Source organism: Hyperolius riggenbachi, chromosome 4, assembly GCF_040937935.1.
Source record: "Hyperolius riggenbachi isolate aHypRig1 chromosome 4, aHypRig1.pri, whole genome shotgun sequence".
Classification (NCBI taxonomy): Eukaryota; Metazoa; Chordata; class Amphibia; order Anura; family Hyperoliidae; genus Hyperolius; species Hyperolius riggenbachi.
The window spans coordinates 3,273,382-3,291,927 of NC_090649.1; the positions used below are offsets into that span (position 1 = coordinate 3,273,382).

The window sequence follows — 18,546 nt, forward strand, 5'->3', positions numbered from 1 at the left end:
GGGTCAGAGCCCCGATGTGGACCTCACAGATGGTGCACAGTCTCTTCAGCTGAGGGTCAGAGCCCCGATGTGTACCTCACAGATGGTGCACAGCCTCTTCAGCTGAGGGTCAGAGCCCCGATGTGTACCTCACAGATGGTGCACAGCCTCTTCAGCTGAGGGTCAGAGCCCTGATGTGTGGACCTCACAGGTGGTGCACAGTCTCTTCAGCTGAGGGTCAGAGCCCCGATGTGGACCTCACAGATGGTGCACAGTCTCTTCAGCTGAGGGTCAGAGCCCTGATGTGGACCTTACAGATGGTGCACAGTCTCTTTAGCTGAGGGTCAGAGCCCCGATGTGGACCTCACAGATGGTGCACAGTCTCTTCAGCTGAGGGTCAGAGCCCCGATGTGGACCTCACAGGTGGTGCACAGTCTCTTCAGCTGAGGGTCAGAGCCCCAATGAGGACCTCACAGGTGGTGCACAGTCTCTTCAGCTGAGGGTCAGAGCCCCGATGTGGACCTCACAGGTGGTGCACAGTCTCTTCAGCTGAGGGTCAGAGCCCCGATGTGGCCCTCACAGATGGTGCACAGTCTCTTCAGCTGAGGGTCAGAGCCCCGATGTGGACCTCACAGATGGTGCACAGACTCTTTGGCTGAGGGCCAGAGCCCTGATGTGGACCTCACAGATGGTGCAGAGACTCTTCAGCTGAGGGTCAGAGCCCCGATGAGGACCTCACAGATGGTGCACAGTCTCTTTAGCTGAGGGCCAGAGCCCTGATGTGGACCTCACAGATGGTGCACAGTCTCTTCAGCTGAGGGTCAGAGCCCTGATGTGGACCTCACAGATGGTGCACAGTCTCTTCAGCTGAGGGTCAGAGCCCCAATGTGGACCTCACAGATGGTGCACAGTCTCTTCAGCTGAGGGTCAGAGCCCCGATGTGGACCTCACAGATGGTGCACAGTGTCTTCAGCTGAGGGTCAGATCCCCGATGTGGACCTCACAGGTGGTGCACAGTATCTTCAGCTGAGGGTCAGAGCCCCGATGTGGGCCTAACAGATGGTGCACAGTCTCTTCAGCTGAGGGTCAGAGCCCCGATGTGGGCCTAACAGATGGTGCACAGTCTCTTCAGCTGAGGGTCAGAGCCCCGATGTGGACCTCACAGGTGGTGCACAGTCTCTTCAGCTGAGGGTCAGAGCCCTGGTGTGGACCTCACAGATGGTGCACAGTCTCTTCAGCTGAGGGTCAGAGCCCCGATGTGTACCTCACAGGTGGTGCACAGTCTCTTCAGCTGAGGGTCAGAGCCCTGGTGTGGACCTCAGACGGTGCACAGTGTCTTCAGCTGAGGGTCAGAGCCCCGATGTGGACCTCCCAGATGGTACACAGTCTCTTCAGCTGAGGGTCAGAGCCCTGATGTGGACCTCACAGATGGTGCACAGTCTCTTCAGCTGAGGGTCAGAGCCCCGATGTGGACCTCACAGATGGTGCAGAGACTCTTCAGCTGAGGGTCAGAGCCCCGATGTGGACCTCACAGATGGTGCACAGTCTCTTCAGCTGCAGGCCAGAGTCCCGATGTGGACCTCACAGATGGTGCACAGCCTCTTCAGCTGAGGGTCAGAGCCCCGATGTGGACCTCACAGATGGTGCACAGTCTCTTCAGCTGCGGGCCAGAGCCTCGATGTGAGCCTAACAGGTGGTGCACAGTCTCTTCAGCTGAGGGTCTGAGCCCCGATGTGGACCTCACAGATGGTGCACAGTCTCTTCAGCTGAGGGTCAGAGCCCCGATGTGGGCCTAATAGATGGTGCACAGTCTCTTCAGCTGAGGGTCAGAGCCCTGGTGTGGGCCTAACAAGTGGTGCACAGTCTCTTCAGCTGAGGGTCAGAGCCCTGGTGTGGGCCTAACAAGTGGTGCACAGTCTCTTCAGCTGAGGGTCAGAGCCCTGATGTGGGCCTCACAGGTGGTGCACAGTCTCTTTAGCTGAGGATCAGAGCCCCGATGTGGACATAGGTGGTGCACAGTCTCTTCAGCTGAGGGCCAGAGCCCCGATGTGGGCCTCACAGGTGGTGCACAGTCTCTTCAGCTGAGAATCAGAGCCCCGATGTGGACCTCACAGGTGGTGCACAGTCTCTTCAGCTGAGGGTCAGAGCCCCGATGTGGGCCTAACAGGTGGTGCACAGTCTCTTTAGCTGTGGGTCAGAGCCCCGATGTGGACCTCACAGGTGGTGCACAGTGTCTTCAGCTGAGGGTCAGAGCCCCGATGTGGACCTCACAGGTGGTGCACAGTCTCTTCAGCTGAGGGTCAGAGCCCCGATGTGGACCTCACAGGTGGTGCACAGTCTCTTCAGCTGAGGGTCAGAGCCCCAATGAGGACCTCACAGAAGGTGCACAGTCTCTTCAGCTGAGGGCCAGAGCCCCGATGTGGACCTCACAGGTGGTGCACAGTCTCTTCAGCTGAGGGTCAGAGCCCTGATGTGGACCTCACAGATGGCGCACAGTCTCTTCAGCTGAGGGTCAGAGCCCTGATGTGGACCTTAGAGGTGGTGCACAGTCTCTTCAGCTGAGGGTCAGAGCCCCGATGTGGACATCACAGATGGTGCACAGCCTCTTCAGCTGAGGGTCAGAGCCCCGATGTGGACCTCACAGATGGTGCACAGTCTCTTCAGCTGAGGGTCAGAGCCCCGATGTGTACCTCACAGATGGTGCACAGCCTCTTCAGCTGAGGGTCAGAGCCCCGATGTGTACCTCACAGATGGTGCACAGCCTCTTCAGCTGAGGGTCAGAGCCCTGATGTGTGGACCTCACAGGTGGTGCACAGTCTCTTCAGCTGAGGGTCAGAGCCCCGATGTGGACCTCACAGATGGTGCACAGTCTCTTCAGCTGAGGGTCAGAGCCCTGATGTGGACCTTACAGATGGTGCACAGTCTCTTTAGCTGAGGGTCAGAGCCCCGATGTGGACCTCACAGATGGTGCACAGTCTCTTCAGCTGAGGGTCAGAGCCCCGATGTGGACCTCACAGGTGGTGCACAGTCTCTTCAGCTGAGGGTCAGAGCCCCAATGAGGACCTCACAGGTGGTGCACAGTCTCTTCAGCTGAGGGTCAGAGCCCCGATGTGGACCTCACAGGTGGTGCACAGTCTCTTCAGCTGAGGGTCAGAGCCCCAATGAGGACCTCACAGCTGGTGCACAGTCTCTTCAGCTGAGGGTCAGAGCCCCGATGTGGACCTCACAGGTGGTGCACAGTCTCTTCAGCTGAGGGTCAGAGCCCCGATGTGGCCCTCACAGATGGTGCACAGTCTCTTCAGCTGAGGGTCAGAGCCCCGATGTGGACCTCACAGATGGTGCACAGACTCTTTGGCTGAGGGCCAGAGCCCTGATGTGGACCTCACAGATGGTGCAGAGACTCTTCAGCTGAGGGTCAGAGCCCCGATGAGGACCTCACAGATGGTGCACAGTCTCTTTAGCTGAGGGCCAGAGCCCTGATGTGGACCTCACAGATGGTGCACAGTCTCTTCAGCTGAGGGTCAGAGCCCCGATGTGGACCTCACAGATGGTGCACAGTCTCTTCAGCTGAGGGTCAGGGCCCCGATGTCGACCTCACAGATGGTGCATAGTCTCTTTAGCTGAGGGTCAGAGCACCGATGTGGACCTCACAGGTGGTGCACAGTCTCTTCAGCTGAGGGTCAGAGCCCTGATGTGGGCCTAACAGGTGGTGCACAGTGTCTTCAGCTGAGGGTCAGAGCCCTGATGTGGACCTCACAGATGGTGCACAGTGTCTTCAGCTGAGGGTCAGAGCCCCGATGTGGACCTCACAGATGGTGCACAGTCTCTTCAGCTGAGGGTCAGAGCCCCGATGTGGACCTCACAGATGGTGCACAGTCTCTTCAGCTGAGGGTCAGAGCCCCGATGTGGACCTCACAGATGGTGCACAGTCTCTTCAGCTGAGGGTCAGAGCCCCGATGTGGACCTCACAGATGGTGCACAGTCTCTTCAGCTGAGGGTCAGAGCCCTGATGTGGACCTTACAGATGGTGCACAGTCTCTTCAGCTGAGGGTCAGGGCCCCGATGTCGACCTCACAGATGGTGCACAGTCTCTTTAGCTGAGGGTCAGAGCCCCGATGTGGACCTCACAGGTGGTGCACAGTCTCTTCAGCTGAGGGTCAGAGCCCCGATGAGGACCTCACAGGTGGTGCACAGTCTCTTCAGCAGAGGGTCAGAGCCCTGATGTGGACCTCACAGGTGGTGCACAGACTCTTCAGCTGAGGGTCAGAGCCCCAATGTGGCCCTCACAGATGGTGCACAGTCTCTTCGGCTGAGGGTCAGAGCCCCGATGTGGACCTCACAGATGGTGCACAGACTCTTCGGCTGAGGGCCAGAGCCCTGATGTGGACCTCACAGATGGTGCACAGACTCTTCAGCTGAGGGTCAGAGCCCCGATGTGGACCTCACAGATGGTGCACAGTCTCTTCAGCTGAGGGTCAGAGCCCCGATGTGGACCTCACAGATGGTGCACAGTCTCTTCAGCTGAGGGTCAGAGCCCCGATGTGGACCTCACAGATGGTGCACAGACTCTTCAGCTGAGGGTCAGAGCCCCGATGTGGACCTCACAGATGGTGCACAGTCTCTTCAGCTGAGGGCCAAAGCCTCGATGTGGACCTCACAGATGGTGCACAGTCTCTTCAGCTGAGAGTCAGAGCCCCGATGTGGACCTCACAGATGGTGCACAGTCTCTTCAGCTGAGGGCCAGAGCCTCGATGTGGACCTCACAGGTGGTGCACAGTCTCTTCAGCTGAGGGTCAGAGCCCTGATGTGGACTTCACAGGTGGTGCACAGTCTCTTCAGCTGAGGGTCAGAGCCCCGATGTGGACCTCACAGGTGGTGCACAGTCTCTTCAGCTGAGGGTCAGAGCCCAGATGTGGACCTCACAGGTGGTGCACAGTCTCTTCAGCTGAGGGTCAGAGCCCCGATGTGGGCCTCACGGATGGTGTACAGTCTCTTCAGCTGAGGGTCAGAGCCCAGATGTGGACCTCACAGGTGGTGCACAGTCTCTTCAGCTGAGGGTCAGAGCCCCAATGTGGACCTCACAGATGGTGCACAGTCTCTTCAGCTGAGGGTCAGAGTCCCGATGTGGACCTCACAGGCTCACAGGTGGTGCACAGTGTCTAAGCCCCCTCGGGATCTTGGCATGAAGAGCAACTTTAAAACATATTGTTGGAGACATAGATGGGGTTATCAATGCCAAAACTACTAAAAAGATGGCCATACATCAGGCGACTTGACAGCTGATTGACGATCCGACTCGATTATTATAATAAAGTGTATCCTCGATCACTGATGCAACCAAATTCAGACCGAGCATGTCGATCGGACTTGCTGTCAGATGTTGGGGCGTCATGTATGATCAGATGCTTGGTGGTAACAGCGAGTGATATCGGAATGAGTGACCAGTCCCACAAACCCACCAGAGCTGTCCTCCCCAATGTTAAATGTGGCCCCCTTCCGATGCTCTATACTTCCTGTCCACATCCACGTCCACCCCTGGCTCCGCCCCAATCTGAATACACGTTCCCCACATGGTTGCCGGCGTATAAGTGGGCACATGTGTGACACGTACTGTATAAACGCCAGGAACCACGTGAGGCTCATGTATGTAGATTGCGACGGAGCCCGGAGGCAGCGGTGGACGTGGACAGGTAAAGTATAGTGCATCGGGAATGGGGGGGGAGGGGCACATATTACATTAGGGGGGCCAGCATTGGGCCAGCAAGGTGGTCGATTCCCAGGAGAGTTCATGCTGAAGTCGATTAGGAATCGGCCCGCGGTGTATGAATAGGCAACAGATGTCTCTCCAATCAGATTCAATCAGAGATCTATCTATTTCTTGGTCTGATGTGTGGACACCTTTAGCCTCTTATCAAAAAAAGTTCAGAGTCTTTCAAGCACCCTTGTTGATGGGCCATAAATCAGTTGTTGGCAAAATCTAATAAAAGGACCTTGTCCCCCGAATATTGTCTCCAGAACCCCGTACATCAAGACCAACTATTCCCACCTGTAGACCTCTGCCAGAGATCATCGGGATCCTCTCTGAACCTGATCTCTTCTTCCCCCACACAGCTGCCATTACCAGGGACAGATCAACAACCTGTCACCCAAAAACCCCGTAAGTCAAGACCAACTATTCCCACCTGTAGAAGTTGCTAAAGGACCTCCGGGAGGAGTTTTACTTATCCTTTTAGACCCTAGAAGTCATCTGGGTCTCTCCACTGGCTGGCTCTAAGCATCCCCCGACCCATTGCGAACACGCCCACATTATAGGGAGCATACTACACCTGCACAGCACTACTGCACAGACGCAGTACACTCCTGGTGACGTGGGCGTGTTCTCACTCAGGGAAGGTGCATGCCAGCGCATGCACAGAAGATGCCAACCCATTTTGCAATCCTTAGAGCCTGCCAGTGGGAGAGCTGGAATGTACTGCTGCCACCAGCGGGAAACTCCTCCATCAGAGCTTAGCACACCAACAGTATAATTTCACAATCCAGCATAAATCAGGAAGTCACCATCAGAATGCCGAATGACTTTCCCTGTGTAATGAACCCAAGCCACAGGTGGGGATTGCTTCGGTCAGGGTCTTGTTTACCATTCCTTCCCCAATCTTTGAAAGGGGGGAGATGTGACGCCTTCACTATATTTCATATCGAATGTATCATAACTAAATCATATACAGTGTCACAACATAACCACAGCAGCAACTATTTGCCTCCAGAAGCCTCTAGTGGATGAGACCTGAATGGCAACTGTGGCATAGTAAAGCAACCCATACAATTATAGATTTGCAGCAGATTCAACCATCAGATAGATTGTATATGATGTGTGCCACACGCTAGGAACAATTTCTAGTGGATTTCAGAATTAAATCTATTGAAACCGATCGAAATGCAGGGTTGCACTATTTGATCCACTGCATCGTTATGGGCCATCAAATATGGAGAGGAAAGAAGTCAGTCCTTAAATGATAGCACTACACCACATATTTGCAAATATACAAACAAGTTTATTGTCTAAGGAGACCAGTGGTAAGGTGCGAAGGAGAACCCCCAGTGGACACACCGGGGGTTCTCCTTGTCACCTTACCACTGGTCTCCTTATCCTTGGCCTGGCTAAGTATCATTGCTATCTTACCTTTTTGTGTTTCACCATATTGGTCACATCTGATCTCACTCAAAGTCCTCATATCTAGGGCTGACCACTAACTGCTTCTATGTATATGTTTGATATAGCTTAGCAATTGTTTTGCAATTCTGTTTGTGTACTTTCTATATTCACTCTCATGCACTTGATTAGCTTTGATACATGAACCCGAGTTCTTGGCCCAGGATAGCTCATTATTGATCATCCTGATGGCCACAAGAGATATGGTATTTATGAGTTGATTCTGCCTATCTCTATATCTATATATGTGTAATGATCAATTGGATAGATTATATGGGTTTGGTGCCTATCTCATTTTAATTGGTTTTAGATATGTACAGTAGTGTTGTAGATTAGACAATAAACTTGTTTGTATATTTGCAAATATGTGGAGTAGTGCTATCATTTAAGGGCTGACTTCTTTCCTCTCCATATTTAGTCTATTCCTACAGCCCTAGCACACACTGCAGATAATCTTCTTTCTGTTATGGGCCATCAATCTGCTGCCAGCAGCCGATCGACCTAAATTTCTGTCCGAACCAATCGAGTAAACAGATCCAAATCATTGATCGATCATGCTTCCTGCTGCATCGATTTCTAGCCAATTCCATCAGAGCGGTCGAACTGGCCATATATCGATGAGAGAAATCGACCAGTGTATGGGTACCTTAAGCAGGGCCGGATTACCGACCAGGCAACAAAAGCAGTCGCTTGGGGCCCCCAATAAGAGTCAAAGGGGCCCCATCAGCACATAAACCAGCCCTCGCCATCCTGTCAGCGGTGGCTGGATGGTATAATGGATAAAGGGACTCTGAGCAGTGCAGTAACTATGGAAAGATGCATATCATTTTAAAGCCCTCTTTCTCCTCTTTCCAATGATATATAAACGGCTGCTCTATGCCTTTTAGTTTTCGCTATTTTCGCAAATGAAATTGCAGCCACAGGACGACTTTTCTCCAAAGTCGGCAGCTCGGTTTAGCACAATGCAATGAAATATAAGGAACCCAGGCAGAGGCGGGACAAGGTCCTCCAGCACCCAAGGCTGAGACACCAAAGTGCGCCCCTCCATCCCTCCCAACCCAGCTGTCACACGCTCATTGCTATTACACTAAGAGGTGCCACAGGGCCCACAACCTCCCCAACACCTTAATATCTAGTTATCTGGCTTGCAGTCACTGCTATGTATCCCCTTTTCTTATTTCTTTCTGCTTCAAACACAATTAGGAATGACAGCTGAATGAATTGTGCGCCCCCTCCTACACTGCGCCCCGAGGCTGGAGCCTCTCCAGCCTATGCCTCGGCCCGGCCCTGAACCCAGGGGGATATAATTACAAACATCATGGTGGTAGGTGTGAGGATGTAATTGATTAGTTGTGGGTATTCTTAAAGGCATACCCACAGGCACTGCTCGGAGTCCCTTTAAGGGCTCTGCCTCTGACACAGGAGACCAGGGTTCGAATCTCAGCTCTGCCTGTTCAGTAAGCCAGCACCTATTCAGTAGGAGACCTTAGGCAAGTCTCTCTAACACTGCTACTGCCTATAGGGCGCTTCCTAGTGGCTGCAGCTCTGGCGCCTTGAGTCCACCAGGAGAAAAGTGCGATATAAATGTTACTTGTCTTGTCTTGTCAAATGATGCCGTGCGCTGCTGATTGTCTTCAGAGCCAGGCTCTCCTCCTAGGTCCCCCTCCTGCTACTGTGCGCTCTGCTGCTGCCCACTCCTCCCTCCCTTCCCACAGAGAACCACAGCTGCAGCAAGAATGATAGCAGCAGATGGCAAACGCTCACTCACCTATCCATGATCCAAGCGATAGAGATCCCGTCGTCTGAAACCCATCTGTCTCTTCTACAGTGCAGCCGCTCGCTCTGAACTTCCTGATTCTCAGATCAGACAGGAAGTAGGAAGTAGTAATAGTAGTAGTAACAGAGCGGCAGCACTCTAGAGGAGACAGATGGGCTCCGGATGACGGGACCTCTATTGCTTGGATCGCAATAGGTGAATATGAGTCATCTGGTGCTGTCATTCTCCCCCACTGCGGCTGCCTTCTCTGCTGGACTATCGTATTCACTGGGATGGAGGCTGCATGGTGGCTGTCTAGTTTGGGAGGAAATCGGTTGTTCGGTGGTGGGGGTGGTTATGTAATTCTGTCTGGGGAACGGCTTCCGGTTTGGTGGTGTCCAGAGCTTTCTGCTATTGCCAGGCTGGAGATGCAGGGGGAAAGTGCTGCTGCTGTGATATCTGGCGCCCTCTTCACAGGGATGCCCCAGTCCCTGAGTGCAAATGTCCCAGCCATTCATCTCTCACTCTGCATTTTGCTGCTGCTATTCCCTGCATTGTGCACCCACAGAGGAAAGCGAGCTTTTGCACATAGCAACCAGTAGCTCGGCTGCCCCGGTGTTTGCGGCATGTTGCTGTGCAGCTGCATCTTCTGATTCTATTACAACATGATGGGGGGGCCCAAATCAGTTACTTTGCTTAGGGCCCCATTTAGCCTTAATCCGGCTCTGACCTTAAGACAGGATTGTCAAGTACTTGTCACAAAGATCTGTTCTATACACATCTAGGAGGACAATGAGAGCAAGAGATAACTGGTAAGATTATATGTAGAGTAGACGGATAGAGATGGAGATCTGCTGTATAGAAATACAGCAGATCTCCAGGAGGACACAGAGATGTGGATATGACTGCTGGGATCACATCTTGAGTAGAGGGATCAGTTCTATACACAGGATCTCCAGGAGGACACAGAGGGGTGGGGATGACTGCTGGGATCACATCTAGAGTAGAGGGATCAGTTCTATACACAGGATCTCCAGGAGGACACAGAGGGGTGGGGATGACTGGTGAGATCACATCTAGAGTAGAGGGATCAGTTCTATACACAGGATCTCCAGGAGGACACAGAGGGGTGGGGATGACTGGTGAGATCACATCTAGAGTAGAGGGATCAGTTCTATACACAGGATCTCTAGGAGGACACAGAGGGGTGGGGATGACTGCTGGGATCACATCTAGAGTAGAGGGATCAGTTCTATACACAGGATCTCCAGGAGGACACAGAGGGGTGGGGATGACTGGTGAGATCACATCTAGAGTAGAGGGATCAGTTCTATACACAGGATCTCCAGGAGGACACAGAGGGGTGGGGATGACTGGTGAGATCACATCTAGAGTAGAGGGATCAGTTCTATACACAGGATCTCCAGGAGGACACAGAGGGGTGGGGATGACTGCTGGGATCACATCTAGAGTAGAGGGATCAGTTCTATACACAGGATCTCCAGGAGGACACAGAGGGGTGGGGATGACTGGTGAGATCACATCTACAGTAGAGGGATCAGTTTTATACACAGGATCTCCAGGAGGACACAGAGGGGTGGGGATGACTGGTGAGATCACATCTAGAGTAGAGGGATCAGTTCTATACACAGGATCTCCAGGAGGACACAGAGGGGTGGGGATGACTGGTGAGATCACATCTAGAGTAGAGGGATCAGTTCTATACACAGGATCTCTAGGAGGACACAGAGGGGTGGGGATGACTGCTGGGATCACATCTAGAGTAGAGGGATCAGTTCTATACACAGGATCTCCAGGAGGACACAGAGGGGTGGGGATGACTGGTGAGATCACATCTAGAGTAGAGGGATCAGTTCTATACACAGGATCTCCAGGAGGACACAGAGGGGTGGGGATGACTGGTGAGATCACATCTAGAGTAGAGGGATCAGTTTTATACACAGGATCTCCAGGAGGACACAGAGGGGTGGGGATGACTGGTGAGATCACATCTAGAGTAGAGGGATCAGTTCTATACACAGGATCTCTAGGAGGACACAGAGGGGTGGGGATGACTGGTGAGATCACATCTAGAGTAGAGGGATCAGTTCTATACACAGGATCTCCAGGAGGACACAGAGGGGTGGGGATGACTGGTGAGATCACATCTAGAGTAGAGGGATCAGTTTTATACACAGGATCTCCAGGAGGACACAGAGGGGTGGGGATGACTGGTGAGATCACATCTAGAGTAGAGGGATCAGTTCTATACACAGGATCTCTAGGAGGACACAGAGGGGTGGGGATGACTGGTGAGATCACATCTAGAGTAGAGGGATCAGTTCTATACACAGGATCTCCAGGAGGACACAGAGGGGTGGGGATGACTGGTGAGATCACATCTAGAGTAGAGGGATCAGTTCTATACACAGGATCTCCAGGAGGACACAGAGGGGTGGGGATGACTGGTGAGATCACATCTAGAGTAGAGGGATCAGTTCTATACACAGGATCTCTAGGAGGACACAGAGGGGTGGGGATGACTGGTGAGATCACATCTAGAGTAGAGGGATCAGTTCTATACACAGGATCTCCAGGAGGACACAGAGGGGTGGGGATGACTGGTGAGATTAGAGGGATCAGTTCTATAATGTACACAGGATCTCCATATCTCACTATTGGAAGCTATTTTATGATGATTTTACAGATTAAACCTATAAGAATAGAATACTGGAGAGGGAAGTGACTCCGAGTGAGTATGTTGGAGATCAGATCTTATATTTTTTGTTAATCATTTAATATTCTTTCCTTCATCTCTGGAAGGCCCCTGAACACAAAGACAGAACAACAGTTGATGTGTGAGGAGCATGAGGATGAGAAGATCAATATATACTGCCTGACCTGCGAGGTGCCCACCTGCTCCATGTGCAAGGTGTTTGGAGCCCACAAGGACTGTGAGGTGGCCCCTCTGTCCAGTATCTACAAAAGACAGAAGGTAAGCACTGGGGGATCTTTAGCTTTCATTGGTGGATCTATCTATATAACTGTGTCACAGCTGGCAAAGCTTCTCATCAGAGCGGACTACATCAGCTGAGCTATGCTGCAGCTTGATGGACAGTATTATTGCTATGCTTTCTGGTGGTGATGATGTCATTAGTTCACCATGCTGTCAGCATGTAATGACATAGCACAGAGGCTTGGAGCATGATGGGCCCCACAGCCTCTGACCTTCTTTGTCAAAGCATCCGGAGGTCTGGGACAACCACTAACAGATTGAAGGCATGTTCTCCAGACGCTCAGGCCTAGAGGTGGCTCTTATGGTGTTTCTTATGAGATTGAGGGCATGTTCTCCCGATATTAAGGCCGAGAAGTGACTCTTATGGGGTTTCTAAAGTGATTGCGGCATGTTCTGCAGACACTCAGGCCTAGAGGTGGCTCTTATGTGGTTTCTTCAGAGATTGAGGCATGTTCTCCAGACGCTCAGGCCTAGAGGTGGCTCTTATGGGGCTCTTCAGAGATTGAGGCATGTTCTCCAGACGCTCAGGCCTAGAGGTGGCTCTTATGTGGTTTCTTCAGAGATTGAGGCATGTTCTCCAGATGCTCAGGCCTAGAGGTGGCTCTTATGGGGCTCTTCAGAGATTGAGGCATATTCTCCAGACGCTTAGGCCTAGAGGTGGCTCTTATGATGTTTCTTCAGAGATTGAGGTATGTTCTCCAGACGCTCAGGCCTAGAGACGGCTCTTATGGGGCTCTTCAGAGATTGAGGTATGTTCTCCAGACGCTCAGCCCTAGAGGCGGCTCTTATGGGGCTCTTCAGAGATTGAGGCATGTTCTCCAGACGCTCAGCCCTAGAGGTGGCTCTTATGGGGTTCTTCAGAGATTGAGGCATGTTCTCCAGACGCTCAGGCCTAGAGGCGGCTCTTATGGGGTTTCCTCAGAGATTGAGGCATGTTCTCCAGACGCTCAGGCCTAGAGGTGGCTCTTATGGGGTTTCTTCAGAGATTGAGGTATGTTCTCCAGACGCTCAGGCCTAGAGGTGGCTCTTATGGGGTTTCTTCAGAGATTGAGGTATGTTCTCCAGACGCTCAGGCCTAGAGGCGGCTCTTATGGGGTTCTTCAGAGATTGAGGTATGTTCTCCAGACGCTCAGGCCTAGAGGTGGCTCTTATGGGGTTTCTTCAGAGATTGAGGTATGTTCTCCAGACGCTCAGGCCTAGAGACGGCTCTTATGGGGCTCTTCAGAGATTGAGGTATGTTCTCCAGATGCTCAGCCCTAGAGGCGGCTCTTATGGGGTTCTTCAGAGATTGAGGCATGTTCTCCAGACGCTCAGGCCTAGAGGCGGCTCTTATGGGGTTTCCTCAGAGATTGAGGCATGTTCTCCAGACGCTCAGGCCTAGAGGTGGCTCTTATGGGGTTTCTTCAGAGATTGAGGTATGTTCTCCAGACGCTCAGGCCTAGAGGTGGCTCTTATGGGGTTTCTTCAGAGATTGAGGTATGTTCTCCAGACGCTCAGGCCTAGAGGCGGCTCTTATGGGGTTCTTCAGAGATTGAGGTATGTTCTCCAGACGCTCAGGCCTAGAGGTGGCTCTTATGGGGTTTCTTCAGAGATTGAGGCATGTTCTCCAGACGCTCAGGCCTAGAGGTGGCTCTTATGGGGCTCTTCAGAGATTGAGGTATGTTCTCCAGACGCTCAGGCCTAGAGGTGGCTCTTATGGGGTTCTTCAGAGATTGAGGGCATGTTCTCCAGATGCTCAGGCCTAGAGGTGGCTCTTATGGGGTTTCCTCAGAGATTGAGGCATGTTCTCCAGACGCTCAGGCCTAGAGGCGGCTCTTATGGGGCTCTTCAGAGATTGAGGCATGTTCTCCAGACGCTCAGGCCTAGAGGTGGCTCTTATGTGGTTTCTTCAGAGATTGAGGGCATGTTCTCCAGACGCTTAGGCCTAGAGGCGGCTCTTATGGGGTTCTTCAGAGATTGAGGCATGTTCTCCAGACGCTCAGGCCTAGAGGCGGCTCTTATGGGGTTCTTCAGAGATTGAGGCATGTTCTCCAGATGCTCAGGCCTAGAGGTGGCTTTTATGGGGCTCTTCAGAGATTGAGGTATGTTCTCCAGACGCTCAGGCCTAGAGGCGGCTCTTATAGGGCTCTTCAGAGATTGAGGCATGTTCTCCAGACGCTCAGGCCTAGAGGTGGCTCTTATGGGGTTTCCTCAGAGATTGAGGCATGTTCTCCAGACGCTCAGCCCTAGAGGTGGCTCTTATGGGGTTCTTCAGAGATTGAGGGCATGTTCTCCAGACGCTCAGTCCTAGAGGTGGCTCTTATGGGGTTCTTCAGAGATTGAGGCATGTTCTCCAGACGCTCAAGCCTAGAGGCAGCTCTTATGGGGTTTCCTCAGAGATTGAGGCTTGTTCTCCAGACGCTCAGGCCTAGAGACGGCTCTTATGGGGCTCTTCAGAGATTGAGGTATGTTCTCCAGACGCTCAGCCCTAGAGGCGGCTCTTATGGGGTTCTTCAGAGATTGAGGGCATGTTCTCCAGACGCTCAGGCCTAGAGGCGGCTCTTATGGGGTTCTTCAGAGATTGAGGCATGTTCTCCAGACGCTCAGCCCTAGAGGTGGCTCTTATGGGGTTCTTCAGAGATTGAGGGCATGTTCTCCAGATGCTCAGGCCTAGAGGCGGCTCTTATGGGGCTCTTCAGAGATTGAGGTATGTTCTCCAGACGCTCAGGCCTAGAGGTGGCTCTTATGGGGTTTCTTCAGAGATTGAGGCATGTTCTCCAGACGCTCAGGCCTAGAGGCGGCTCTTATGGGGTTCTTCAGAGATTGAGGCATGTTCTCCATACGCTCAGGCCTAGAGGCGGCTCTTATGGGGTTCTTCAGAGATTGAGGCATGTTCTCCAGACGCTCAGGCCTAGAGGCAGCTCTTATGGGGTTTCCTCAGAGATTGAGGCATGTTCTCCAGACGCTCAGGCCTAGAGGCGGCTCTTATGGGGTTCTTCAGAGATTGAGGCATGTTCTTCAGACGATCAGGCCTAGAGATGGCTCTTATGGGGTTCTTCAGAGATTGAGGCATGTTCTCCAGACGCTTAGGCCTAGAGGCGGCTCTTATGGGGTTCTTCAGAGATTGAGGCATGTTCTCCAGACACTCAGGCCTAGAGGTGGTTCTTATGGGGCTCTTCAGAGATTGAGGTATGTTCTCCAGACGCTCAGGCCTAGAGATGGCTCTTATGGGGTTCTTCAGAGATTGAGGCATGTTCTCCAGACGCTCAGGCCTAGAGGTGGCTCTTATGGGGTTTCCTCAGAGATTGAGGCATGTTCTCCAGACGCTCAGGCCTAGAGGTGGCTCTTATGGGGTTCTTCAGAGATTGAGGCATGTTCTCCAGACGCTCAGGCCTAGAGGCGGCTCTTATGGGGTTCTTCAGAGATTGAGGCATGTTCTCCAGACGCTCAGGCCTAGAGGCAGCTCTTATGGGGTTTCCTCAGAGATTGAGGCATGTTCTCCAGATGCTCAGTAGTGTTGGGCGAACACCTAGATGTTCGGGTTCGCGAACGTTCGCCGAACATCGCCGCGATGTTCGGGTGTTCGCGCCGAACTCCGAACATAATGGAAGTCAATGGGGACCCGAACTTTCGTGCTTTGTAAAGCTTCCTTACATGCTACATACCCCAAATTTGCAGGGTATGGGCACCTTGGGAGTGGATACAAGAGGGAAAAAAATATTCGAAAAAGAGGTTATAGTTTTTGAGAAAATTGATTGTAAAGTTTCAAAGGAAAAAATGTCTTTAAAATGCTATACAGTGGTGGGTGAGCGGTGTACTACTATTCCCAGCAGACACAAAGTGGCAGTAAACACAATGCTATATAGTGTGGCTGAGCGAGCGGTGTACTACTATTCCCAGCAGACACAGAGTGGCAGTAAACAGAATGCTATATAGTGTGGCTGAGCGAGGTACACAGAGTGGCAGTAAACAGAATGCTATATAGTGTGGCTGAGCGAGCGGTGTACTACTATTCCCAGCAGACACAGAGTGGCAGTAAACAGAATGCTATATAGTGTGGCTGAGCGAGGTACACAGAGTGGCAGTAAACAGAATGCTATATAGTGTGGCTGAGCGAGCGGTGTACTACTATTCCCAGCAGACACAGAGTGGCAGTAAACAGAATGCTATATAGTGTGGCTGAGCGAGGTACACAGAGTGGCAGTAAACAGAATGCTATATAGTGTGGCTGAGCGAGCGGTGTACTACTATTCCCAGCAGACACAGAGTGGCAGTAAACAGAATGCTATATAGTGTGGCTGAGCGAGGTACACAGAGTGGCAGTAAACAGAATGCTATATGGTGTGGCTGAGCGAGCGGTGTACTACTATTCCCAGCAGACACAGAGTGGCAGTAAACAGAATGCTATATAGTGTGGCTGAGCGAGCGGTGTACTACTATTCCCAGCTGACACAGAGTGGCAGTAAACAGAATGCTATATAGTGTGGCTGAGCGAGGTACACAGAGTGGCAGTAAACAGAATGCTATATAGTGTGGCTGAGCGAGCGGTGTACTACTATTCCCAGCAGACACAGAGTGGCAGTAAACAGAATGCTATATAGTGTGGCTGAGCGAGGTACACAGAGTGGCAGTAAACACAATGCTATATAGTATGGCTGAGCGAGCGGTGTACTACTATTCCCAGCAGACACAAAGTGGCAGTAAACACAATGCTATATAGTGTGGCTGAGCGAGGTACACAGAGTGGCAGTAAACACAATGCTATATAGTGTGGCTGAGCGAGCGGTGTACTACTATTCCCAGCAGACACAAAGTGGCAGTAAACAGAATGCTATATAGTGTGGCTGAGCGAGGTACACAGAAGTGGCAGTAAACAGAATGCTATATAGTGTGGCTGAGCGAGCGGTGTACTACTATTCCCAGCAGACACAGAGTGGCAGTAAACAGAATGCTATATAGTGTGGCTGAGCGAGGTACACAGAGTGGCAGTAAACACAATGCTATATAGTGTGGCTGAGCGAGAGGTGTACTACTATTCCCAGCAGACACAGAACAGTAAACAGAATGCTATATAGTGTGGCTGAGCGAGGTACACAGAACGGCAGTAAACAGAATGCTATATAGTGTGGCTGAGCGAGCGGTGTACTACTATTCCCAGCAGACACAGAGTGGCAGTAAACACAATGCTATATAGTGTGGCTGAGTGAGCAGTGTACTACTATTCCCAGCAGACACAGAACAGTAAACACAATGCTATATAGTGTGGCTGAGCGAGGTACACAGAGTGGCAGTAAACACAATGCTATATAGTGTGGCTGAGCGAGCGGTGTACTACTATTCCCAGCAGACACAGAGTGGCAGTAAACACAATGCTATATAGTGTGGCTGAGTGAGCAGTGTACTACTATTCCCAGCAGACACAGAACAGTAAACATAATGCTATATAGTGTGGCTGAGCGAGGTACACAGACTGGCAGTAAACACAATGCTATATAGTGTGGCTGAGTGAGCGGTGTACTACTATTCCCAGCAGCGACACAATGACTGGGAGACCCTGGCTAGCGTGGCTGGAGCGCGAACTACCCTGCCTGCCTACCCAAAGCTAAACCCACAGACAAATGGCGGAGATATGACGTGGTTCGGGTATTTATTTACCCGAACCACGTGACAGTTCGGCCAATCAGAGCGCGTTCGGGTCCGAACCACGTGACCCGTTCGGCCAATCACAGCGCTAGCCGAACGTTCGGGGAACGTTCGGCCATGCGCTCTTAGTTTGGCCATGTGGCTGAACGGTTTGGCCGAACACCATCAGGTGTTCGGCCGAACTCGAACATCACCCAAACAGGGTGATGTTCTGCAGAACCCGAACAGTGGTGAACACTGTTCGCCCAACACTAACGCTCAGGCCTAGAGGCGGCTCTTATGGTGTTTCTTCAGAGATTAAGGTATGTTCTCCAGACGCTCAGGCCTAGAGGTGGCTTTTATGGGGTTCTTCAGAGATTGAGGCATGTTCTCCATACGCTCAGGCCTAGAGGCGGCTCTTATGGGGTTTCTTCAGAGATTGAGGCATGTTCTCCAGACGCTCAGGCCTAGAGGTGGCTCTTATGGCGTTTCCTCAGAGATTGAGGCATGTTCTCCAGACGCTCAGGCCTAGAGGTGGCTCTTATGGCGTTTCCTCAGAGATTGAGGTATGTTCTCCAGACGCTCAGGCCTAGAGGCGGCTCTTATGGGGTTCTTCAGAGATTGAGGCATGTTCTCCAGACGCTCAGGCCTAGAGGTGGCTCTTATGGGGTTTCTTCAGAGATTGAGGCATGTTCTCCAGACGCTTAGGCCTAGAGGCGGCTCTTATGGGGTTCTTCAGAGATCGAGGCATGTTCTCCAGACGCTTAGGCCTAGAGGCGGCTCTTATGGGGTTCTTCAGAGATTGAGGCATGTTCTCCAGACGCTTAGGCCTAGAGGCGGCTCTTATGGGGTTCTTCAGAGATTGAGGCATGTTCTCCAGACGCTCAGGCCTAGAGGCGGCTCTTATGGGGTTCTTCAGAGATTGAGGTATGTTCTCCAGACGCTCAGGCCTAGAGGTGGCTCTTATGGGGTTTCTTGTTTTCA

The 18,546-nt window shown here is 52.1% G+C and overlaps 1 protein-coding gene across 2 annotated transcripts in view; it reads left to right on the forward strand.

Moving 5' to 3' along the window:
* Positions 1-18,546, forward strand: part of TRIM54 (tripartite motif containing 54) — a 115,990-nt gene that overhangs the window by 79,328 nt on the left and 18,116 nt on the right. For both annotated transcript variants that reach the window (XM_068279815.1, XM_068279814.1), the window contains exon 3: positions 11,769-11,940. In XM_068279815.1, the coding sequence (XP_068135916.1) occupies positions 11,769-11,940 (172 nt within the window). The remainder of the gene's footprint in view (positions 1-11,768; positions 11,941-18,546) is intronic.